Source organism: Fukomys damarensis, unplaced genomic scaffold (assembly GCF_012274545.1).
Source record: "Fukomys damarensis isolate Sample0158 unplaced genomic scaffold, DMR_v1.0_HiC HiC_scaffold_26, whole genome shotgun sequence".
Classification (NCBI taxonomy): domain Eukaryota; kingdom Metazoa; phylum Chordata; class Mammalia; order Rodentia; family Bathyergidae; genus Fukomys; species Fukomys damarensis.
Window position 1 is genome coordinate 35,785,578 of NW_022900938.1, and position 25,981 is coordinate 35,811,558.

At 37.4% G+C, this 25,981-nt stretch overlaps 1 protein-coding gene across 1 annotated transcript in view; it reads right to left on the reverse strand.

Annotated features, from left to right (window-relative positions):
* Nucleotides 1–22,112: 22,112 nt before the first annotated feature.
* Upp2 (uridine phosphorylase 2) overlaps nt 22,113–25,981 on the reverse strand; it is a 35,381-nt gene continuing 31,512 nt past the window's right edge. Inside the window, exon 7 of the mRNA XM_010606783.2 lies at nt 22,113–22,255. Coding sequence (XP_010605085.1) covers nt 22,113–22,255 — 143 coding nt within the window. The remainder of the gene's footprint in view (nt 22,256–25,981) is intronic.

Sequence of the window (25,981 nt, forward strand, 5' to 3'; positions counted from 1 at the left end):
TTTTTGAGTCAGGGTCTCACTATGTAGTTGAGACTGACTGACCTGGAACTCACTATGTAGCCCAGGCTGGTCTCGAACTCACAGTGATCCTCCTGCCTCAGCCTCCTGAATGCTGGGCTCACAGGCATGTGCCACCACACCCAGCTGCAGATCTTTATAGTTGCAAATCAGTTTTTATTGGTATAATATACCTCATTTACATTTTATTCTCTTAGCATCAAATGTAAAAAGGTTGGTTACAATATGCTTTTCTTTTCCTGACAATTATTTAATCTTTTTTGCCTGGTTGCAACAAGGATTTCTTGCCACCTTTTTTTAATACAGTAGTTTTACTGGACTTTTTCTTCATGTTGCTCATTCTTGGTTAGTATATTCAGTAAAGAGTGTTCCCTTTGATAATATAAATTCAACTTTATTCCAAGAATTGTTAATCAATTATGATTTTTAATTTTGTCATATTTCCTTTTTATCTTTTCCTATGGACTCTATACAATATTGAATCTTCTTTGTCTATTATTTCTATTTATTCCTTTTTCTTAAATTCTTTTGATTCTTCATTTTTGTACAGCTTTTAAAAAATTTTTGCTTAGAAATAATTTCAAATGTGTGGAAAAGCTGAAGATTGAGACTAATATGCCTTTTACCCAGATTCACATTAAATATGCTCCTTCCTCAAACTCACTCCATTTCTAATATGACAGTCTCACCCACCACATTTGGCAAATGTAAAATCTAGGAATTAGCTGTGATACTTTCTTTTCTCCCATTTGAAAATTTTACCTATCAAGATATATCCATGAGCTATTTCCTTCACTGAAACCATATTGCTGATACAGAGTATTTAACATGCTTTATGGCCATCTGGCTATGCCCCTGTCATGAGTAGCAAATGTCCAACATTATACATCCATCACCTAGACTTAGGAACTCAATTACCCCCGACTCTTGTGATGTTATCAGCCTAACAGAGGCACTTGTCTCAGATTTCATAAAAGATATACATAAGAAATCAAGAATCCATTCTCTGACAGTAGGGGCAAGGGAGGCTTTCAACTTTAGGAGAGAATAGTTGCATAGCTTACAGTATCTAGTACTCCAGTTAGTTGCAAATGTATGCAGAATTGGCATTGTAGCAACGGATTCCAAGAGAGCAGACTTCTAGTGAGCATTGAGTATCTTTCCTGAATGGACAGCCTCAAACACTGACTCTGGATTTTCCAGAAATTCTAGAAACTAATGAGCACCCTTTAAATTGTTTAAAGTAGATTTAAAATGGGTTTCATTCTTTGCTACTATGGATGCCGTGATATATTGGTCTTTTTTCAGCTCCAGTAATACACCAACCACAGTGTCCTGCCTTCTGTAGACAATCCCTCCATCTCTGCAACCTGTCCTTTCAACTACAAATTCGGCTTTCTTCAGCAAGTAGGAAGGAAAGGAACATTCAATTGCTTTTGAACATTACCTTAATTGCTGTGTGCTGTTTTTCATAACAATGATTTCTACACTAAGAAAGAGCTGATTATAAGATGTCTTGCTCCCTTATTAAAGACCTCAGCTCACTTTCCAATATCCTAAGTTATATCATTTGTGTGTTCTAATATTTATACAAATCACGGAGAAGGCAGGGCTTCATATACCTGGCATGGATTTGGTTATCTTTTTACTGGACGCATATATCATTGGGTTTGATATTGTGCTCATTAAAACAGCTCCATCATCTCTACAGCTCCGCTTGATTTTTAGTGCAAAAAACACAGGTAAAACATGAGGCCCATTTGAAAGTAAAAGACATTTTTAAAGAAACTTGAGAAAAATTGGAACGTTTTTAAGATCAATAATCTTCCTGCACAAGTTGTGAGAAAAAAATCTAAAAATACAGTCCTTTTTTAGTACCTCAGTCACATGTCAGAAATGATGAAATTAAACCAAAGAAAAAGAAACTCTGAGTTTTGAATTCTACTGTTACTGACATCTGATTGATTTATTTGGAAAAATAGCTCTGTGCGAGCTGAAACATTTGAAGGTGAACACTTGATAGATTACTAGAGAGATCCTGAGGAGGAAATTCCCAAGAATGTAGATACTAAGCATTTAGAAATAGTGAACATTTCACTCTGACCTCAATGCAGGGTCAGATTATAGCATTAGAAGTCACAAGCTGCGTGAGTCCTTATGGAATCAACTGTATCTTTCAACCCCCATGGAGGGAATAGAATGTCAAATCCATCCTATTCTTGTCATATATTTTTTAAGTCTACATCTATAATAATGCTTCCTTTTGCACTTATAAGTACATGTATCCCTTTTCTTTTCTACCTTCAACAATATTTGGGTATAATTTTTTTCACTACTTAACTTGAATAAGGCATGTATCTAAACACACGTTGCTGTTTGGTTGGTTGCTTTCCAGTTTTTGAGGCAGGTGGTGCAACCACTAAGCTACATCCCCGGCCCCGGTTGCTTTCTAGTTTTTGTGATTTTTATTTACATTGCATTAAAGTTATTGTCAGTGGCTTCACATCTTTTTCTTTCAAATTTTACAATAAAATTTAGTTTATTATAAGTTGTTTGTCCATGTCAAATTTAACCAATTCTAACATCAGCCCTTATGAGTTTACTTTGTGGCCATTATTTCTGCCACATCCAATCTTTCTTGATCAGATTTGGATGCCTACATTCTGTTAAGAAGATCTGATTATTTCGAAAATTTTCATCATTAGCTATTTGGCCCTATGTGCAGTTTTTGTTACTTTTAAATGGCATATAAGAAGCATATATGCTTATGGGTTACAACTGTGTTGCAGTACATGTGTATACTGTGTACTATTCAAGTCAGGGCCAGCATGTCTGTCTCCTTAAATGGTCATCATTTCTTTGTGAAAAGAAAAAAAACATTCAAAATCCTTTCTTCTAGTTTCTTTAAGGCATATAATACATTTTTGTTGCCTATAGTTACCCTATTTTGCCAAATACATGTTTCTAATATCCCTGTAGACCTTGCTAATCATCAAATATCTTTTTTTCCCTTCCAAGAATGTATTATCTTGTATGTGAGGAAGTGAGTATAGTGAAAGAGTAGTTTGCTTATTTTTCTTCTATTTAGCACATGTTCCCAATATGTCAATATTACTTAGCACCACATATGCTTTAAATTCCTAATATTTATAAACAACTTTAAAACCAGTGTGCATTCATCCCTTTACACATTTTATAAATATTATGCTAATCTGAAATGCTTACCTTCACAATATATTTAAAACAACATGCTACCAAAATGCCTTGTTATTATTGAAATATCATAAAATAACTTCATATTTCAAATAACTCACTTTTAGACTCTCTAAAGTGAAATAAAGCTTTACTGGGAAGTGCAAATAAATAACTCCTAAAAAAGGACATAGCCTGATATGAACTCACATCTACATAAATCAGATCTCTCCTATTTGGGGAAAAAGCATCCCAATGATGTGAAAACACCATTGGAAAAGAAAAGAAAAAGAATACATTTGCTTGTTAGTGCAAAAAGAATCATTGGAGATGTACACCTTAAAAAACATGACAAGAACAGGGTAGATTTGATGTACCACTTCTCGCTAAGGATTGAAAGATACGTTTGATTCCACAATCCTGATTCTAAGTCCAGGATTATCAGGAAGCACTTTAGAGAATGGTGCCCTGGTTGCCATTAGGTCATTCTGGGTGACAATGTCCTATCTCTGGTTACCTCTTTGTATTTCCTCGGTGACGGTTTTTCTGCCTTTGGCACTCCAGGACCCACAGCATACCTTCTCAGATCAAGACCTCCAGTTCCTGCGATACATACATTTACCCATCACCTACACAGGGTTCTGCAAGTTGTCTGTCACATCCTACCCTTGCTTGGATCTATATATGCCACATGTCTTGGTTTCTGTTCACTCCAGTTATTGGAACTCAACCCCTTTCTGTCTTTTATCAGTTTGATATGTAACATACTTTTCCTATTCATGTCTATTCCCACATGTAAACCATGTAGCTGTCACTAAAAATCACCCGCAAACCACTTAGGCAGGCGCTGTTCCCCACCAAGGATGCTCCAAGCATAGAAAAAGGGGTGTTCTTAATCACACACAACATTGTGAGAAACACATTCTTTTTTTTTTTTTTAAATTTTATTGAGTTTATTGGTACATTTTAGGGATACAGTACAGTTACATTCATTGTTGGGATCATGTACCTTTACATGGCAAGTCTTGATTCTCATTTTTTCCCCTTACCTCTGCCCTCCCTTCACCCCCTCCTCCCCTCCCCATCTACAAACACTTTATTTTCATCTTTTCATTCTCTCACATTTTTTTCTTTTCCCTTTTTGTTCTTCCCCTACGTATCACACCTTCCCTACACCTTTAGCTCCTTTCCTCCCATTTCTAAATGTCAGTAATCTTATTAGAATCTTATGCATTGTTGCAGAATATTCACACCAGGGAAACTATTTGGTATTTACACATGTGGGACTTATTTATTTCACTTAGGAGTATATCTTCAATATGTATCCATTTTCCTATGAATGAATCTATTCTCTCGCTCTTTATGGCTGAGTAATATTCCATTTTATAGAAAAACCACAACTTCTTTATCCAGTTTCCAACGGATGGGCAAATAGGTTGTTTCCAAGATTTAGCTATTACAAACTGTGCCGCTATAAACATGGGTGCACATACTTCTCTGTGATATGATTCTTTTAGTTCTCTTGGAAAGATACCCAACAGAGGGATGGCTGGGTCAAATGGAACCTCCAGTCCAAGCTCTTTGAGGTATCTCCATATTGATTTCCATAGTGGTTGCACTAGTCTGCACTCCCACCAACAATGGAGGAGGGTTCCTTTCTCCCCACAACCCCGCCAACATTTGTTATTGTGTGATTTCTTGATAGCAGCCATTCTTTGTGGGGTGAGGTGGAATCTCAGTGTTGTTTTCATCTGCATCTCTCGAATGACCAGTGATGTGGAACATTTTTTCATATATTTTCTTGCTGCTTTCACTTCTTTGTATGAGAAATGTCTGTTCATTTCGGATGCCCATTTTTGGATCGGGTCTTTATATTTGGGGGGACTGATTGTTTTGAGTTCTTTATATATCCTTGATAATAGTCCTTTGTCTGAGGTACAGCTGGTAAAAATTTTTTCCCACATTGTAGATTGTCTCTTAGTTCTGCTAATGGTTTCTTTTGAAGTACAGAAGCTTTTTAGTAAGATGAGATCCCAGTTGTTGATTCTTTCTGCTAGTTCCCGTGCTACTGAGGATTTGTTCATAAAGTCTTTTCCTATACCAATGTCTTCCAGAGTTCTGCCTAACTTACTTTCCAGCAAGTTTAATGTTTCTGTTTTAATATTTAGATCTTTAATCCATTTGGATTTTAATTTAGTGCATGGCGAAAGATAAGGGTCTAATTTTAATCTGTGACAGGTTGATATCCAGTTTTTCCAACACCATTTATTAAAGAGGCTATCTTTCCTCCACTGAGGATGGTGAGCTCCTTTGTCGAAGATGAGGTAGCTGAGTACATCTGCATTTGTTTTTGTGTCTTCCAGTCTGTTCCATTGATCCTCAGGCCTATTTCTTTGCCAGTACCATGCTGATTTTATCACAGTGGCTTTGTAGTATAGTTTCAAATTGGGAATTGTTACACCTGGTGCCATGTGACTGTTGCCTATAATGGCTTTTGCTATTCTAGGTCTCTTGTGGTTCCAAATGAATTTTTGGATTCTTTTTTCTAGTTCTGTGAAATATAGTGTTGGAATTTCAATTGGCATTGCATTGAATGTATATAGCAGTTTCGGTAGTATGGCCATTTTCACTATGTTGATTCTTCCTACCCAGGAGCAGGGGATATCTTTCCATTTTTTTATATCCTCTTCGATTTCTTTTTTCAGAGTGCTGTAGTTTTCAGTGTAGAGATCTTTTGTTTCTTTTGTTAGATTGATTCCTAGATACTTCATTTTTTTGGATGCTATTGTAAAAGGAATTTTTTCCCTTATTTCTCTTTCTGTCTGTCTGTTATTTGTGTATAGAAAGGCTATTGATTTTTGGGTATTCACCTTGTATCCAGATACTTTACTGAATCTGTCAATTAAGTCTAGAAGTTTTTTGGTGGAGTTTTTTGGATCTTCAATGTAGAGTATCATATCATCAGCAAATAATGATAGTTTAACTTCTTCCTTTCCTATCTTTATTGCTTTAATTTCTTTCTCTTGTCTAATTGCTGTGGCTAATGTTTCCAGAACTATATTGAAGAGAAGTGGCGATAGTGGGCATCCTTGTCTTGTTCCTGATTTTAACATGAAGGTTTTCAGTTTTTGGCCATTCAATATGATGTTGGCTGATGGTTTTTCATAAATAGCCTTTATTAAATTGAGGTATAGACCATCTATTCCAATTTTTTGCAGGGTTTTTATCATGAATGGGTGTTGAATTTTATCAAATGCTTTTTCTGCATCTATTGAGAGGATCATATGGTTTTTGTCCTTGACTTTGTTAATATAATGTATTACATTCACTGACTTTCGTATGTTGAACCACCCTTGCATCTCTGGAATAAATCCGACTTGGTCATGATGGATGATCTTCTTAATAATCCTCTGTATTCTGTTTGCTAGTATCTTATTAAGGATTTTTGCATCTATATTCATTAAGGAGATTGGTCTGTAGTTCTCCTTTTTGGTTGTATCTTTCTCTGGTTTGGGAATCAGAGTGATACTTGCTTCCAGGAATGAATTTGGAAGTATAGCTTCTCTTTCAATTTCATTGAAAAGTTTGAAGAGTAATGGTAGTAGTTCTTCTCTAAATGTCTTGTAAAATTCAGCAGTGAATCCATCAGGGCCTGGGCTTTTCTTTGTTGGTAAGTTTTTAATTACATTTTCAATTTCACTGATTGTGATTGGGGTGTTTAAAATGTTTTTATCTTCTTCGTTCAACTTTGGTAATTCATAAGTATCTAGAAATCTGTCCATTTCTTCTGTGTTTTCCATTTTATTAGAGTACAGGTTCTCAAAGTAGGTGTTCATGATCCTCTGGATTTCTTTCGGATCTGTTGTGACTTCGCCTTTTTCATTCCTAATTGCATGGATCTGAGCCTTTTCTTTCCTTTTTTTGATAAGATTAGCTAAGGGTTTGTCAATTTTATTTATTCTTTCAAAAAACCAGCTCTTTGTTTCATTTATTTTTTGTATCGTTTTCTTAATTTCAATTGCATTGATTTCTGCTCGGATCTTTATAATTTCCTCTCTTGTTCGAGCTTTGGGTTTTTCTTGCTCTTGTTTTTCTAGGAGTCTAAGTTTCATCGTTAAGTTGTTTATTTGAGCCCGCTCTGTTTTCCTAGTGTGGGCATTCAATGTTATGAATTTTCCACGTAGAACTGCTTTCATTGTGTCCCAAAGATTCCTGTATGTTGTATTGGCATTCTCATTTATTTGTAAAAACTGTCTAATTTCTTCTTTAATTTCCTCTGTAATCCATTGATTGTTTAGGAGAGTGTTGTTCAGTTTTCATGTGCTTGTGAAGTTTCTATAGTTTCTTGTGCTATTGATGTCTAGTTTGATTGCACTATGATAATCTATCTGATAATATACAGGGGATGACTTCAATTTTTTTGCATTTATTTAGACCTGTTCTGTGAGCCAGTATGTGGTCTATTTTGGAGAATGATCCATGTGCAGCCGAAAAGAATGTATATTCTGGTTTTTGGGGGTGGAATACTCTATAAACATCTATTAAGTCCATGTGTTCCAAAGCTTGGTTCAGTTCTATTATTTCATTGTTGATTTTCTGCCTAGTAGATCTGTCAATTTGTGATAGTGGGGTATTTAAATCCCCCACTACAATTGTATTAGTGCTTATTTGGTTTTTCATGTTACTTAATATTTGTTTTATATAGTTGGGGGCATTTGTATTTGGTGCATATATGTTTATGATTGTCAGCTCTTCCTCTTGAATTGTTCCCTTTACAAGGATGTAGTGTCCTTCTTTGTCTCTCTTAATGAATTTTGGTTTGAAATTTACTTTATCTGAGAATAAGATTGCTACCCCTGCTTTTTTCTGGACACCTGATGCATGGAGAATTGTTTTCCATCCTTTCACTTTCAGTCTGTGGACTTCCTTTTGCACTAGGTGTGTTTCTTGTATACAACATATTGTTGGATTTTGCTTCTTAATCCATTCTGCCAATCTGTTTCTCTTGATTGGTGAATTGAGGCCATTAACATTGATGGTTACAACTGATATATTTTGACTTATTCTTGCCATGTTGTTGTCCATTTGTTGACCCTTTTTGAGAAACACATTCTTGTTACCTGTATTTTATAACAGAAGAAACCAAACCTTAGGAAGGTGACTTATCTTGCCAAGATTACAAAGCTAATAAGAGCCTGAATTTAAGCCAAGGCAACCAAACTTCTGAACCCTTAACTATAGTTCCTGCTACTCTCAGGGTTATCCAGACTGGCCATCCCCCTGTTGTGAGGAATGTCTAGAACTGTATTGAGTATCTATAGAAAATAATGAGATATAATGACAAGTCCAGTAGTAGCGACTCTTTGTGGTTTTACCAGGAAATGGAATTGTATGTTTCATAACACTGTGTGTTTGTTTTGTTTTTCTGGTACCAGGGAATCAACTTAGGACCTTGTGCATGCAAGGAAGGCACACATAATGTTGTGTTTTAAGAAGTGCTGGGAAGGTCTCTTGGTGTTCCAAGATATTTCCCATGATCTGACATAGATGTTAAATTCCCTTCAATAGTGAAGCATTTATGAATCTTCCAGTAGCACTGTAACCTTTAAACCATTGTTACCCAGGTCTAATCTACAGAACCTTGTATCCCACTATGTAGTCATTCACTAAATGTCTTTCCAGTTAGTGACTACAAAGCCTCATTTCCTTTTTATGTATATGTCCTGCACTCACTGCTACAAGTGTTGCGATTGCCTGCACAAATGAGTTCTGGTTGAAGTGTTTCATCTGAGACCAGCGTGTGGCTCCGACCACTGCCCCACTGCTCTGCTGATCTTTCATGGCTTCTCACCATTGGCTTCACTTAGGTGGTTGCTATTCTTTCTCCAAGATTTGCTCCAAGCATGGAAAAGGGAACTTTGCTTATTTCCATTCAATGAGGGCTCTGAAAAGCCTGTATTTATTCACAAGATTATGAAATCTGAGAGAACAGAGAACGTGAAAAAGGAATTGTGACAGGCAAGGGAGGGAGTGTTCTATCCCCTTCTGACAAGAGTTGACCTTGTGCCCACCAGATACGTAGTAGAAACTAATAATGAGAAATAGTTCTTTACCGAACAGCAATGTATTATGTGGCTGAGAATTTCTAAGAGAGTAGATTTAAAATGTTCTCAACTCACAAAAAAGACATTTATGTGAAGTAATGGATCACTGAATCACCTTGATTTAGTCATTTCACAATATACAATCACTTTGATTTAGTCATTTCACAATATATGCTTATATAGAAACTTCATGTTCATAAATATATACCAATTTTTTCTGCAAGCCTGTTAATTTTTAACCTGTTCTGCAGCATTAAGTCAACAGTGGTCAGACTCCAGACCCTTCTATCCCAAATTTCCTGTGAACAGATGCCTGGGTAAGAACACATATCTCTCAAGAATAAGGCCATTTTCCAATATACGGAAGTTTGAATATATACTCAGGAAAAAAAATGAGTTCTTGGTGGTCTCAATCTGATATAAAGCAGATCCAAACACATTAGTAAATGAAACTTTAATATTTTATTTTAATCTGAAGCGCCCAAATTTGCTGGGGTTAGAGACAGATCCCTCTGAACACATGCAACTCTGTAGCTAGAACACTAACATCATCAAAATTGTTTCCTGTGGATACGTTTGACCACTAAGATTCCACCATAGTGAAAGAAAAAGTAAATAGAAATGAGAAGATGCTGGTAACACTGCCTTGAGAGCACAGCTGAATGGTGCCACAAAATCACCAGCACGTGGATTTGGGAATCAGCAGGGCTGCATGGCAGTGGAAAGAAGTGGATGCCACTGAGGATGACTCCCTGTTGAAAGAGGGTCCCGGCCCGCAGATGTCCGCTCCTGTCCCTTTGCCCCAACTCACCCTTTCACAGACAGTGAGTATTCCCAGTGTGCCAACTTCTCTGTGGAGTCTGCCCCTCATCTGTTCCGAACCTCGCCCTGTGCCATCCTGACGGTCATTCTTCCCTGTGCTCTGGGGGCTCCTACCGCACCAGGGGAGGCAAATGTTTCTCTGAAGGGCTATCTGCATGTGAATGTTTCTACGTTTGAGGATCATATGACCTGTGATCTCTGGCGACTCCGTTTCATAGAAGAAAAGGAGCCACAGCCGACGCGGAAACACGAGGGTCTGGCTATATTCCAATCAAACTATAAAAACAGGAAATGGGGCTGGATTTGGCTCCTGGGCTGTAGTTTGCTGATCTGTGATCTAGAACAGTATGTTTCTGTGTTCCACTCATCTATCACTTTGATTTTGGATTTCTCCTTTCTTTTTCTGCCTCTTAAGGATTCCAGCTAATCTTTGTGAGTTTAACAAAGTATTTTTAAAGGGTCCTGTGTAGTTAATCTAGATCCATGTGTTTTGTGGATGACAGAGAGATATTTTTGGTTTGGGGTTTTCAGAACTATTTTTATTTTAATGTAATACAAATAGATAATAATTTTTAAAATATAAAAGTGATTCTGTGAAAAATAATTTTTCATAACAAAAATAATTAGAGAATAACCATGAGATACACTGTGTATCATGATCTTAAAAGAATATATTTTCATTTGGTAATCTATCTCTCAGTTCATTTCCCAATAATCCTATATCTTTTTTACATAAGACATTTTAATTATTAACACAGTATCTCGCACTTAAGTACGATTTTGAACAATGCCTTCTATTTCACAATAGCTCTTATATGTCTTGGTCCTTATTTGCACTTTCAATTTCTCACAAGAGAGACAATGTGCTATTTACACACATGTATTTGATTTATTTCACTGGAGTATGGTTTCAAAATGTATCCATTTACCTAGAAATGTCACAAATTTATCCTTCTTTATGGCTGAATAGTACTCCATTATATATATTTTTAAAACCCACATCTTTTTTTATCCATTCACCAGTAAATGGGTATTTGGGTTGTTTATCAAATTTAGATATTACAATTTGTGCTGCTATAAACATAGACACATATATCACTGTGGTATGAAGCTTTTAATTCTTTGGGGAAGATACCCAGAAGGGGAATAGCTGGGTCAAATGGAACCTCTAATCCTAGTTTGTTTGGTTTTTTTTTTGCTATTTTTTTCCTTTTTATTGAGTTTATTGGTACATTCTAGGTATACAGTACAGTTACATTCATTACTGGGATCTTGCACCTTTACGTGACAGGTCTTGGTTCTCATTTTTTCCCCTTGTCCCTGCCCTCCCTTCACCCCCTCTTCCCCTTAATCCTACTTTTTAAAAGTAATTTACACAGTGGTTGCACCAGATTACACTCCCACCAACAGTAGAGAAGGGTTCCATTTTTTTTCACAGACTCACCAGCATTTGTTACTTGTGATTTCTTGATAATAGCCATTCTTTCTGGTGTCAGATAGAATCTCAGCATTGTTTTAATTTGCATCTCTTGAGTGACCAATGATGCTGAACATTTTTTTCATGTATTTCTTTGCTGTTTGGAAAGATATCCCTTGCTCATGGGTAGGAAGAGCAAACATAGTAAAAATGGTCATATTCCCCAAATTGTTACATATATTTAATGCAATCCCAATCCAAATACCATTAGCATACCTCACAGAACTTGAGAAATCATTCATAAAATTCATTTGGAATCAGAAGAGGCCTAATATATAGCAAAGCAAACAAGCAAACCAAAACCAAGATGACAACAACAACAACAACAAAAAAACACAAAAAAAACAAAAAACAAAAAACAAAACAAAACAAAGGCAAGGCAGAGGGTATCCCAATCCCTGACTTGAAATTATACAGTGGACCCTGAAGTTATGGCCAGCCTGACATGCAAACAACTTGAATTAATTAGGCTAATGGAAGATTCATCTGCCTCTTGTATTCTATATTGTGTACCCGATCTCAGCTGTATTGAATTACAACCAACTTGAGTTATGACCAGCCCCCAGGAACCCATCAAGATCATAAGTCAAGGTTCCACTACTACAGAGCTACTGTGATAGAAACAGCAGGATACTGGCAAAAAAAAAGCAGACCTGAGGATCAGTGGAACGGGTTATAGGATGCAGAAGCAACCCTTAATACACTCAGCCACTTTTTCTATGACAAAGGGGCCAAACACATTCTGTGGAGAAAAGACAGCCTTTTTAATAAATGGTGCTTGAAAAACTGGCTTTGTACATGTCAAAGACTAAAACTAGAACCCTGTCTCTCACAATGCACTAAACTAAAATCAAAATGAATCAAAGATATAAATATTAAAACAGAGCCCCTAAATGTGTTGAAAGAGAGAATAGATACAGAGCTTTAAGGACATAGGAGTAGGCAAAGACTTCATGAACAAAAACCTGACCAAGCAGAAAATACTACAAAGAACCAATATCTGGGATCTCATCTCATTAAAAAGTTTTCACAGAGCAAAAGAAACCACCAACAGAATGAAAAGACAACCCACAGAGTGAGAAAACATTTTAACCAAGAGTTTCTCAGACAAAAGACTAATATTTAGAATATATAAAGAATTGAAAAAACTCAGCCCCACCCCTCAATTTAAAGACCCAAACCGAAAATGGGCATCTGAGATGAATACACACTTCCTAGATAATGAAGTATGCAAATAAAACACATTTTTCTTTTTTTCTTTTTTTTATTTTTTTATATTTTTTGAGACAGAGTCTTGCTATGCAGTTCAAGGTAGCCTTAAACTCATGGTAATCCTCCTCAGCCTCCTGAGTGCTGGGATAACTGGCCTGTGCCACCACACCCAACAGAGGAATTTTTTTATAACACCTGTTCTGTGTCTGTTGGTTACATAAGTCTTGTCCTTGTTTTTCTATCTCTGTATTGCGTCCTCTGTGCCATTATGTTTTAGAAGTCTCCTGTAAAATACCTAATCATAAATGTTTAACTGATGAGTTATATCCATTTATCTGTACTGTGACTACAAGTACATTTAGAATTATTTCTACCACATTGCAATCTATTTTCTGGTTGTCATACCATTCCTATTCTTTCCTTCTCCTTTATCTCCTGTGCTACATAAAGCAGGTTTTGTTAGAGTAATATTCTCCCTGCTCATAGAATTTTGACAGTATTTTCCCTCAGGAATTTGTAAATGTCGTCCTCTAGATAATTGAGAATATTTGATGGTTGCTATTGAGACATGTGCTTTCAGTCTAAGTGATCGTTGGTGGGGAATTTCTCTTTCCATTTGCTTTTACTCGATATTTTCTCTGTGTTTTTCTGAAAATTATTACTTGCTTATTCCACGACTTTCCATCGTGAAACTATGTAAAAAAAAACTGCTTATTTTGTGACAATTCCCCACCTCTTATATGTGTCTATTTCCTCATGTGGTTTTGCATGTAATACTGGGAAGACCAGGAGCTTTTCTAATCATTGGCCAAATTTTCTGCTTATATATTTTAGTTCCAATGTTCCTCTTCACCCAATAAGGCCTTGGGTCTACATGAGCTTTAAACCCAGCTAGCAAGGATGAGCTCAGGCCACAGCTCTGGCATTCACTTGCCTCTGTTTTCCTTGCATGATTTGCTTCTGTTACAAAAATATTTCTTGCAGCTTTTATAGGAGTTTGCTTTGGGGCACGTTAGTGCTCCGTCTTGCAAAACTCCCAGTAGAATTCTTCCCTCTCATAATATTATTTCAGTGCGATCCTCCTTCTTTATGAGTCTCCTTTTTTCTCAGCATTTTTTTATTTTTTCTTATTGTCTTCTTTCACTTCATTCTAGTTTCTTTCCTCCTCCGACAGTATATTTTGGCCCCACATGAAATGACAACTTGAAAAGATAAATAGTGTTATTAGCTGGCTTTCTACTGTCATTGTGACACCAAAGCAGTTATACAAGGGGCAATGCATATTAGGTTGATGCTGGAAATTTTCATTTTAAACCCTTAGACTTTGATCTTGTATAAATACTCCCTAGTCTCTTTGTTCTTCTGTTCTCTCCAGTGAATATTTTAGATTTAATCATTCTTTCTGACAGATGTCGACGTGTTTGTCATACCTTCTGACTCTGATGAATAGTACTCTGAAAAATAACTTTGGTCAGCTGCATTATCTTGAGCAACAGTTCCCAAATTGGCTGATGCTAAGATTGCAAGAACATTAAGCCAGGAACCAGAGGTTCAGCTCAGTGGTAGAGCACTTACCCAGCATGCACAAGGCCCTGGGTTCAATACCTAGCACCAGGGGGAAAAAGAACATTAGGCTAAACAGTCTCCCTGCTGGTACCCAAACCCTTTGCTCTGTTTCCCCACTCAACAAGCAACCCTCTCACCCTCTCAGAGCCTACATATAGAAATGCCAACCTGCAGGTAGAAGTACTAGGATATATAGAATTAATTCTCTCACTAAAAATTAGTAAATTATGCCTAACATTTACTGTTTTAACCCTTTCTGCATGCACAGTTCAGCCATCACTACCATCCATCTCCAGGACTTTGTTTTTAACTTTTTCCCCCTTTGGTAGTGTTGAAGACTGAATCCAGGGTATTCCTTGCGCATGCTAGGCAGGCACTCTGCCACCGAGCCATACCTTCGACTTTTCCTAAGACTTTTCTTTTTCTTTTTTCTTTACTGAATTATTATTTTTCAAGACTTACATAAGTGCTATCATTCTAATGTTGACTTTAACCAAAAAATGAGTATCTGTTCATTACATAACAAATTAGGTAAAACATATGAATTGGGGATTTTGTGATGATTATTGAACTATAAACAATCACCTGTTCATTAACACAGCCTTGATCTCAAGATTAATAGATGGAGTCAGCAAACACAGTAATCTTCAGTAACAAAGAATGAAACTATTCAGGGATAATAATACGGAATAATTTAAGCTGCATGTTTACACATTTAGAAATAAATACATGTTATGTGTAAATTTATCCATATATACAAATCTATTTCAATAGGGATTACAGCTGTCTGTGGTATGCAGTAGTTATATTTTTTAAATACCGAATAGTTTCTCTGGTGTGAATAAACTGTAATAGTACATAAAATCCTAATGAGATAACTGACATTGTGAAATGGGAAGCAAAGGTCCTAAGACTTTTCATTGCTCCAAATGTCAAATCTGTTCTCATTCAACAGTACCTCTCCCTTCCGCGTTCCTTCAGGTCTTGGTGCCTCCATCTACCTTCTTTCTCTCTGAATTTGATGAGTCTAGGAGCCTCAGATAAGTGGAATCATACAATATTTGTCTTTCTCTGTCTTCTTTCACCTAGCATAATGTCCCAAAGGTTTATCCATCTTGTGTATTCATCTGAATTTCACTGAGACTTTACTTTTTAAGGAACTGCATTATATACATCATATATATTTTTTTCTTTTTTTAAAGAAATTTTTATATTAGCCACAAAGCTGTAAACTTTGTACCTGCATAGACACTGAGATCATCCCAGGCGCCACTCAGCCTTTAAACGCCATTCCTTCCCACAGCTACTGCCCCAGCTCTGTCACATTCGAACCTCTTTAGTCTTTAAGCTAAAGAAAGACTTTGGAAACACATCATCTTCATATGAACAGGAAATCTTTACTTTGAAATATGTAATAAGCTGCTTGACAGATGAAACTTTGAGGCTACTGACCTTCTCAAGCAAAGGAGCTGATTAATATAAAAAGAAAATAATGAATTTGGAAGCTTCATCTTTTCTCTAAATCATCTATACTCTTCACCTTCAGTTTTGGGAACCTACACGCAGGCATAGTTTTGGTTAGTATTTTGGATCAAACTCAGGGGATGCTCTAACACTGAACTACATCCCCAGTCTGTTTTATAAATTATTTTTTATTTTAAGACGAGGTCTAACTAAGTTATCTATGCTGGTCTCTGATTTGTGATCCTCCTGTCTCAGTCTCTTGAACAGCTGGGATTATAGGTTTATGCTCCTAGCTCAGGCAGTTTCCTGCTACTGGTCCTTGTCTTAACCTCAGTCTACCTCCTCCCACTAACCCCCAACATACCTCTGATGGGCATTGCTCTGCACTGTTCAGTGACTTCCTATGACCTATTCAACAAAGCCCAGTCTCCTGAGCCTCATGTTTAGGGTTCTATGTAATAGACTCCCAGATCCAGCCAACTCAGATTCTTCACTGTTGTAAGTTTCTGCTCTGTATTTACCTCCTTGCTCTTTTCTTTTTTTCCCTTGATAGCAACACCTTCCCCAGAGTCTTTATCAACAGCTCACCCTCAAACATTCACCTTGTTCTGAAAACCCTTTCATTTCCTCTAATCTCCATTTAATCATTCCCTTCCTTGACCTCTAAAAATGCTCTCTCTCTCTCTCTCTCTCTCTCTCTTTCTCTCATCTGTCAGATTATCCTCCGAAATATAATCATTTACATATGTTCTTAGCTAGTGCCTCAAACATTTTAGGCTGTAAATTGATTAAAGAGAGTGACTGAGTCTCCTCTCACAATACCTAGCCTTGAAGATTCCTTATATTTGCTCTATCATTTGCTTGTTTTCTTGGAGTAAGCCTTTTGCATTGCAACCTTAAACCAATCAAAAAACCACATCTATAAGATATGAGCTTTCCAAGGTCCCAGTAGAAGGAAGGACATGGCCCCAAAAGTAGGCCAGTGAAGTGTAGGAAACGGGTCCAACTAGGGATAGGTGCCCACTGCTAATTGTTTACTTAAAGTACATAAAATCTTGTTTCCCTCGTTGTGAGTTTTTGTTGGTTGAAATGTCGAGAGGAACATGCACCTGTAAGAGAATCTAAATTCAGATGAAAAATGAAGTGATTTGGAAACAGAAGAATCCAAGTGTTTTAAGGTCTGTTCTTCCTGTCTTAACAGGGGATGGGCAAAATCAGTTAATACAGGTAATTTCTGTAATTCTGAGACATTCATAGTGCTTAAAATGTTAGCAATTAAACTACTGTAGAAAGCAGTTTTAGAAATTTAGATTAAATTTTAAATTATTATCTTTCACCACAATAAACAGACCAATCCCCTACAAAATATATGATATTGGTTTCTAGGATGTTTGCTTAGTGAATTATTAAACCACTTTACATTTATAAAAACAATATTTAAATTATGTTTAAATTTTCAGGGAAAATAATGTAACGATAGGCTTTTGTTCTAAGGGAAAAATTATTCTCTGTTTTTAGAAAGATAAATGGTAAGTTGATTCTAAATTGAATGACTCTTGTTTAGGAGAAACAGAAAAGCACCTCAAAAATGGAGGCAAATGTTGGAGACTAATGAAGCAAACTGAAAATTATAGGTTTTTCCATTTATTAATTTTATCAGACATTGTGATAGAGAGTCAATAACTACTATTATTTTAAAATTTTTATATAGATAGATACTCTTTATTTTAATTTTGCTTTTTAAGAAGGGGTCTTGCTTTGCTGCCCAGGCTGGCCTTGAACTCCTGGGTTCAAGTGATCCTGCCCCTCAGTCTCCCAAATAGCTGTGACTACACTACCCCAGCTTGCAACTCATTTCTTTTAAAAAAAGGAACAAAGGTAGCTTAATAAAGATTAGCTTCAAGTGTATAGATAGATACTCTTTATTTTAATTTTGCTTTTTAAGAAGGGGTCTTGCTTTGCTGCCCAGGCTGGCCTTGAACTCCTGGGTTCAAGTGATCCTGCCCCTCAGTCTCCCAAATAGCTGTGACTACACTACCCCAGCTTGCAACTCATTTCTTTTAAAAAAAGGAACAAAGGTAGCTTAATAAAGATTAGCTTCAAGTGTGAGATTAAGACTGTAGACAAGATCTCCAGAATACCTAGTTGTGGTATGTCCAGAGGCACTCAGAATTCTGGGAAGGAACAGTGTGGCTTTTATGAAATGGTGTGAGTCAGAAAATTTTAATTTCCTTCCATGACAGGATGACATGACTTGTAGCCTGGAGGCAATCAATAGAGGCCATTTTGTCTGTCTTTTACTCCCGATCTTCAATTCTACCATACATATGATGCCCAGCAGCAGCTAACAAAATAAGATGAACATGAATTTCTCAAGCTTCAAGGCTGGAAAGTTCATGAGAACTTTTAAATACAGCAATATGTTCTTATAGAGAATACTTTTTAAAGGTACGCTAGTTTTTAAACTAACATATACTTATGTATATAGTATTACATTATTTATACATATATATATATATATGTGTGTGTGTGTGTGTGTGTGTGTGTGTGTGTATTACATATACACACACATCCAATCTTACTATGTGCCAAGCACTATGCATGTTGCTGAGAACATAAAATGATGAAAATACTGACTATTCCTGATATTAAGGGATACATATCAAGAGTAGAGCAACTTGGTGTTTCTACAACTACTCCAGTGGAATTGCCACCTGTGTTAGTTAGGGTCCTTTGGAGGAACAGAACCAATAGAAAATACGTGCATATTTATACGACGGGATTTACTGGGGAGGATTTACAGGATCAGAAGCAAGAGAGTTCATGGTGGCTGTCTGCTGGATGGGAGCAACCACAACGGCCATCTGTGCACTGGAGAGCTACTCAGTCCAAGAAGATGTTCCCCTCAAAACAAGACGGCACAAGTGTGAAGCAGTAGTCTGAGGCTGAGGAAGCTCACTGGACAGTCATCGGCGGGAGACTGCCTTGAGAAGCTGGAGAGACCGGAGATCCTGAAACTGATGATGGCCGCAGAGGATATGCTCTTTCAGAAGACTGGGGATCTTGAAAACCAGCACACTTCATTCTTCCTTTTTTATTCTATCCAGGCTGCAGGCCTATTTGGTTCCTGTCACACATGACCAGGGTAAATCTTTCCCCCTTGGTTTGCTGGCCTCCATGTGAATTGCTCACAGACACCCCTGCACTGTGCTGTACTTATCTCTGGGTGCCTCTTACTGAAGTCAAGTTGACGTATCACCATTATGAATCACACTCTTGGAGACTTTAGCAGTTGGTTTGAAGGAACATCTGCTGGATCCATATCTAAATCTGTGGCTGTCAGTCCAGACTGTGTACCACCAGGAGACATTTAAAAATAGAACTTCCTAGTCCCACTCCCAGAGACTCTTATTGAGTGGGTCTGAGATGGGGCCCTGGGCTGCATTTTGAGGATGTTTCCCTGGTGAGCCTAATGTGCCCCAGTACTGAGAACCACAGGAAGGTGTCCTGTGTACACCCATGGGCACCCTACCAGAGTCATTATGTTGGGGTTTATAAGGGAATTGCCCTGAAAATAATTCCTCATTTAACAGGCATATATTGAGCAACTCAGAGGTGACAGGCAGTGTTTCAGGTGCTTGGAGGTACACTAGTGAATAAAATGGAAACTCTCTGTGCCTTGAGGAACATTATAGTCTAAGCATTAATTAAGTAATGATCCAAGCCAAGACATAATTGCAAGCTGTGACAAATACTTTGAAGGGGCAGGCAAGGGTCGAGAGGTGCTAGACAAGGCAAGGAGGAATCTGGTTTAGGATTGAAAAGGTTTTCCAAAGGAAAGAAACTGGGCTGGAACTTAAACCATGAACAAGAGTTAAGTGGGGCCCTTCAGGGAGGGTAAACAGTCAAAGGTCCTGAGATGGGATGGGATGCTGGCCTCAAGTCCCCATTCATTATCTGTGTGATACTACTGTGTGTATCAGGAAAGGCTCCTCTCAGTGACTGTAGCCCAGAGCCAGGGCACACAGCTTGAGAAACAGGGTGGATCTCAGTCTCACTCACACACTCAGCCAGGCACTCTCGTTTGATGGTTATGTGAGATGTTCTCTGTGGGATTGTGCCTTTGTAAATGGTGTCCTGATTATAACTGAGAAACCAAGAGTGATGTCCTCCTGGAAGGCAGAGATAACAGAGGCTAGGTGATCCAGTCTGTCCACCGAGGCTGAGCTGAGGGTCCTGGGCTTCATTCTGAGGCTAGTGGGTCAGAGAAGTACCCAACAAACATCAAGAACAGCAGCACAGCTATCAGGGTGAGGTCACCATGGAGATAGAGTGGTGGTATGACTAGGACCAGTGCAAAGAAGCTGGAAGGAGGTACACAGATTGGGGAGTGATTTAGGAAAATCGATTTATTGGATTTGAATGATTAGATGTGAAAAAGAAGAAAAATCGTCAAAGGAGTATCCCAGTTTACTGGCTTGTGCAACTGATACTGTAACTGCTTTTATGGTGATAGGAAATACTAATAAGGAAAATACAGGCACACACACACCCATGCACTCCTAGTCAAGAGTTGAGAGGAAGATCTATTGTAAATATTTCCTCTCTCTCTCTCTCTCCCCCCCTTTCCCAGTAAAATAGAAAGTACAAAAGAACAAGTTAAAACTGAAAATTTATGCAACCACTCTAATGTGATTTCCACTTGATCTATAACATACTAAATAAAGGAAAAATCCTGCCAGAAAATGACTTTATGCCATTCCACCTTACTTTTCATTGTAGGGTTCTAGTCCTTTATTTGGTGGTCAGTGTTGGAATACCTGAAAAGTTGCACTCTACACACCTCTATTGACAAAAGAAGCTCACAAACTGAAGGGGAAATGCTAATGTTGATGCTTAAAAGAAAAACGCATTCCTTCCACAGGAGCAGGCCAATTCGGACTCAACCTGCCCAGAACCTGGGCCTGGTCCACAAGGAATCCCCACCCTGTGCTTCCATCCTCCACGTGAAATGGGACAATATATCCAGGAGCAAAGCACTCTTTATTATGGTTGGAAGTAAATTTTATTTGAGCCTCAACCATATAAATATATGCATACAACATCACATACTCTACATCTTTGCAAGTTCTCCCCCCACCTGTCCTCTATCCATACTTTAAAACTCCTGATTGTCACATTCAGAACCCCCAGGGCAGAATCAAGTCATGGAGAGCCTGATGCAGATGGTAAGTGCTCTGTGCCTCTAGAGAGTCCGCAGGAGCACAGGCAGGGCCTGAGTAAGACCCACCTTGAAAACACACAAAAGGACTGCTTTACCATCCTGAACTCAAGTTTAAATTCAGTTGGTACTAATTCTTTGGATGATTTGGTTCACGATGAAATGTAAAAAAAAAACAAAAAACAAAACAGTCTTCTGACAAAGCATTCTTTTAAAAGAAAAAAAAAAAGATTGCTTGAAGGCAATTTAGTGACATGATTCCTGCAGAAAAAAAGGTCTTTCTTTGCACTACCAAGGGTTTTCATTTGAAAGTAAATGTGTAATCCATAGCTGTTATGTTCTATGATAAAATCACAAACATAGGCATACAAAAACCTCTAATCCTGTTCTGTGGTGCACTAAAATCATGCAGGGGTAAGGAAAAAAATATGGTCATATTTTCCTAAGGATAACTCTCATTAGATCTACATTACACTGACATTTTTTCTGTAAATATTTGGAATGTGCATGATCAATTTCTGTCACTTGTCCAACACCTAAATGTGCCTGACAATGTCCTAACATGAATTTCTGGATTGGTTTCAGAAATACGGTGGCTGCTAACTGTATGTACAAATGGCTGATCTATTTTGATGTGAGCTTAATTAATGCTGAATATGAAACTCCAAATGTCACAATTCAGAACTTTAAAATTTTAATTATTAGACTGATTTAGTTAACTTATTCTAAAATGTAATTTAATGTGAGTATTAAATTTTTCTTACACTAAATTCAGTTTTTAAGAGGAAAGGATTTCATCTAATCTCCCTGTTATGCTTTTAGCATGGGAATGAGAGCTATCTGAAAATGTTACAATGCTGGAACTGTATTTCAATGGTGGAGCATTTGCTTAGCATGTGTGAGGCCCTGCATTCAACCTCCCACACCGGGCAGAAAGAAAAGAAAAACAGAAGATGCTACAAATGATACATGGCTTCAGCATTACAACTTAGTCTACTAACTTGCAAAAGAGGATTGGACCTCCAAGTTATGCGGTCTAGTCATCAAGTCCAAGCTTCTTTTTTATGAAGTTTGAAATCAGGTGCTGAGGCCGTTGCTGATACTCCAGTAAAACATCATGGGACAAGTTGATCTGATCGCAATCAAGTCTGTCAAGCAGTGTCACACAGACCACAGCAGCTAGTAGAGAAAATAACACAATTACTGAAGTAAATGGGTTTCTCTTTCCTACAGGAGCAGCCTAACATGCCAGTGTTCATAGCACATGCAGGTGAGGCCGTTTTTCCTGTAATGTAAAAACAACTTGAAAAACCTTCTCATCTTCTATATAATACACATTTCTATGGAATCCCACAACAGCCTTTTTACTTAAATGAGGTAATTGAAAATATTATGAGCACTCTCCTCTTTCCCCTTTCCTCTACCGTCGGCTTGATTTAAATTCAGAAAAGCATCATGTTCAAGATAGGTATAAGATGAGATATTTGCCATTTGAGACATATAACCTGAAGCTTTTGATCTTATTTCCAGTCCTTAGAGCAGGCTCTTCTCACAAGGAGAGCTAGATATTATTCCCTGGTGACATTTCACTCTTCTATTTAATGTTTGAATTCTCCTGCTACAGCCCTTGCTGAAGAGCAAAGTAAATAAGAAGAGAGATGGAAGGCTGACCCAGGAAATACCAAGAAGGGTGAGCACTGATTCTCATGAAACTTGAGAAAAAAGATCTGAAATGAAATGCTTAAACATGAGAACCAGTTCCATGAAAGAAAAAAAAATACATTAGCATTTAATTTCTAAAGAATGGGAATAAAATTCTACAATAGGTAAGAAGCAAAGGGGGAAAGAACAAAAAAATTGGCCTCCATATAAATTCCTTATTATCAGTTTCACTATCTTTGATTTCAAGGAATGTGGTTATCTACGTGAAATCTGTGCCAAGCACTTTGAATTGAAATAATCTCCATCTGCATCATTTAAGAAATGACGTCAGTACCTGTTGGATTGGATATGTCTACATTAACAAGCTTTGAGGGCATACAGATAGAGTTGGACATGAGTATAGTCCCCCCCTTATTATGATCTCCTCTTCTACTTCAAACTTCTTTGTAAGATCTGGACTTGGGTAGACTTGTACTGTGAGAAGAGTACAGGTTATCTTTTTAAATTCTACTTTTAGCTGATGAATAATAATTGTATATAGCTAAGTAGTATGGTATGGTATTTTGATATATCTATATGTATATTGTAGAAAAACTCACTGCAACTAATAGCATATCCATCACTTCACATAATTGTCTTTTCGTGTAATAAGAACATTGAAAATCTACTCTTAGAGATTTTGAAATATATGTTAACAATAATCACTATGTTGTGCAATAGATTCCCCCAATTTTTTAACCTAGCTAGAATTTTGTACTCTTTGACCAGCATTTCTCCATTTCCCATCCCTGCCATACCCCGAGCCTCTGGTAACCACTATTCTAATCTCTACTTCTCTGAGTTTGACTTTTTTTAGACGCCACATGTTAGATCATGTAATATTTATGTTTCTGTGTTTAGCTGATTTCACTTGCTGTAATGTCCTCTAGGTTCATCCACATTGTCACAAATGACCAAATTACCTTCTTCATTAAGGCTGAATAGGATTTTGTTTTGTACATATACCACATTCTCTTCATTCAGTGATCAGTCTACTTGTGACACTTAGGTTGATTCCATAGCTTTGCTCTTGTAAATAATGGTACAATCAATGGGAATATAAATATCTCTTTGACATATTGATTTCAATTCTTTTGATTATATATGCAGAAGTAGGATTGTTAGATCATATGGTAATTCTGTCTTTGGTTTTTTTAATTTACAATTTTTCAAAATGGAGGTACTAATTTGTATTTCCACCAACAATGTGCATGCTCTCCAATACTTGTTATCTCTCGTCTTTTTGTAACAACCATTCCAACAATTTGTGAATTGATATAACACTGTGGTTTTAATTTGTATTTTCCTGATGATTAGTAATGTGGAGCATTTTAAAATATATTTTGTTGGGCATTTGTAGCAGTGTCTATTTGGGCCCTGTGACTATTTTTAAAATCAGGCTTTTTGTTTTCTTGCTATTCAGTTGTATGAGTTTCTTGTGTATTTTGGATATTAATCTCTTATCAAATATAATGTGTGTAAATATTTTCTCCTGATTCATGAATCTCTTTGTTTGGCTTTGTTCTTAGCATAAGCTAAGGACTTAAGATATCCAACTCATATGGATGTGCCATGAACTAGGTATTATTTTTCTCTTCTTTTGACAGATGATAAAATGAAGGCTTAATAAGGGTAAAATAAAGATATTATGATGCAACTGTTCAACAAGTAGGCAATAAATTTCCAGCTTCCTAAACTGCTGAGGAAGAGTTTCCTCCCTTCTATCCACCCTTCTGTTGAGCTAGTACATGGTGAACCATTAGGAGAACCTGTCCTATCCGATCGGTCAAAGTGACCCTTACATTCTATGAAGCAATGAGAATATTCAGTTTGAGCTGAGTCAAACATTTCATCACCTAGGACTCTATTTATTCAAAACTCACTCAGTTGTAAAGCAACTTGGCTGAACAAGTAAACAGGCAAATGGAAAAGCTAGAAGCTTCCCTCAGCTTTTCAAATTAATGATCAGCAAGTCTGTGAAGCCTGACATGGGCTGGCAGTAGCAGAGAAAAGTTGAAAGTCCTTCTCTAATCCTTCACTTGACAGAAGGATGAAAGGAAACTGGTGCTCTGTATTTTTCACAGAGTGGAAGCCAACTTTACTGAACATCTTTTCTTGATTTCAAGGGTAATGTCAAAGGTGGGAAATAACAGGCAAAAGCAATCTCAGTGGTGTTTTCTTGACCCTAGAGATCCCATTAACAAGCAGCATATAATAATTTTGTCACCTAAAATTACTATTTCCATGAGCAATTAAAAGGGACTAATTACCCAAAACAATGTGTCAAAATTAAACCTGGTAGCTCTGCTACCATAATCCTCAGATTAGGTATGGAAGGTGGAAGCTGGGGAGGGAGGAGAACTTAGTGACCAAGTCGTCACCAAGAAGCTTGTCAGCTAACTGACCTGAAGATGGAATGCATGCGAAAACACAGATCTGAATGCAGATTTTAATGTCCCCTGAGCTGCAATATGAACGCCCAGGATTTGAAAACCCCTTGGGGCCATGTATGGGCTCTTTGAGAATCTGATGAAAGTTTTAATTGGAACCTCTTTTCATACATATGCCTAAACATAAAAATGTGTGCGTAACTTTAGGAAGCCCCTGGTCCCCAAAGCCCTGAAACCACACGGAGATAGGATTAATGGTCCTAAGTGATGCTCTCATGTGTGAGTACACTGACAGTGGGGAAGGAGGGTTGGTGTCTATGCTACTTCCCTTGTCACTGGGACACAATCCCTGACACCCACAGTTTAAGGAGGAAAAGTTGATTTTGGCTCACAATCTGTAGAAGTTTCAGTTCATAGTTGGCTGGCATGTGGCATGGCAGAGGGCATAGCAGAAGAGGGCTGATCATAGACAGGAAGCAGAGAGATTAAGGGAAAAGAGAGGGAGATATTTCTTCAGGCCACAACCCCAGTGATCCACATCCTCAGACAAGACTTCACCTCCCAACATCACAGTTAGCTATAGACTCATCAGCAGACTAAGCCATGGATGAGGATCACAGCTCCTTGATCCAGTCACTTCCACTGAGCCCCACCTATGAATGTGTGACGCTTTGAGGGGGACTCTAGGTTTAAACTACAGCAATCAGCTTACAGGTTATCACAGTAGAATTTAAGTGAATCAAACAAAACTCAAGACACTGACTTTGATTAAAAATGTGAAAGATCTTATAAAGCAGGACAACACCAAATATTT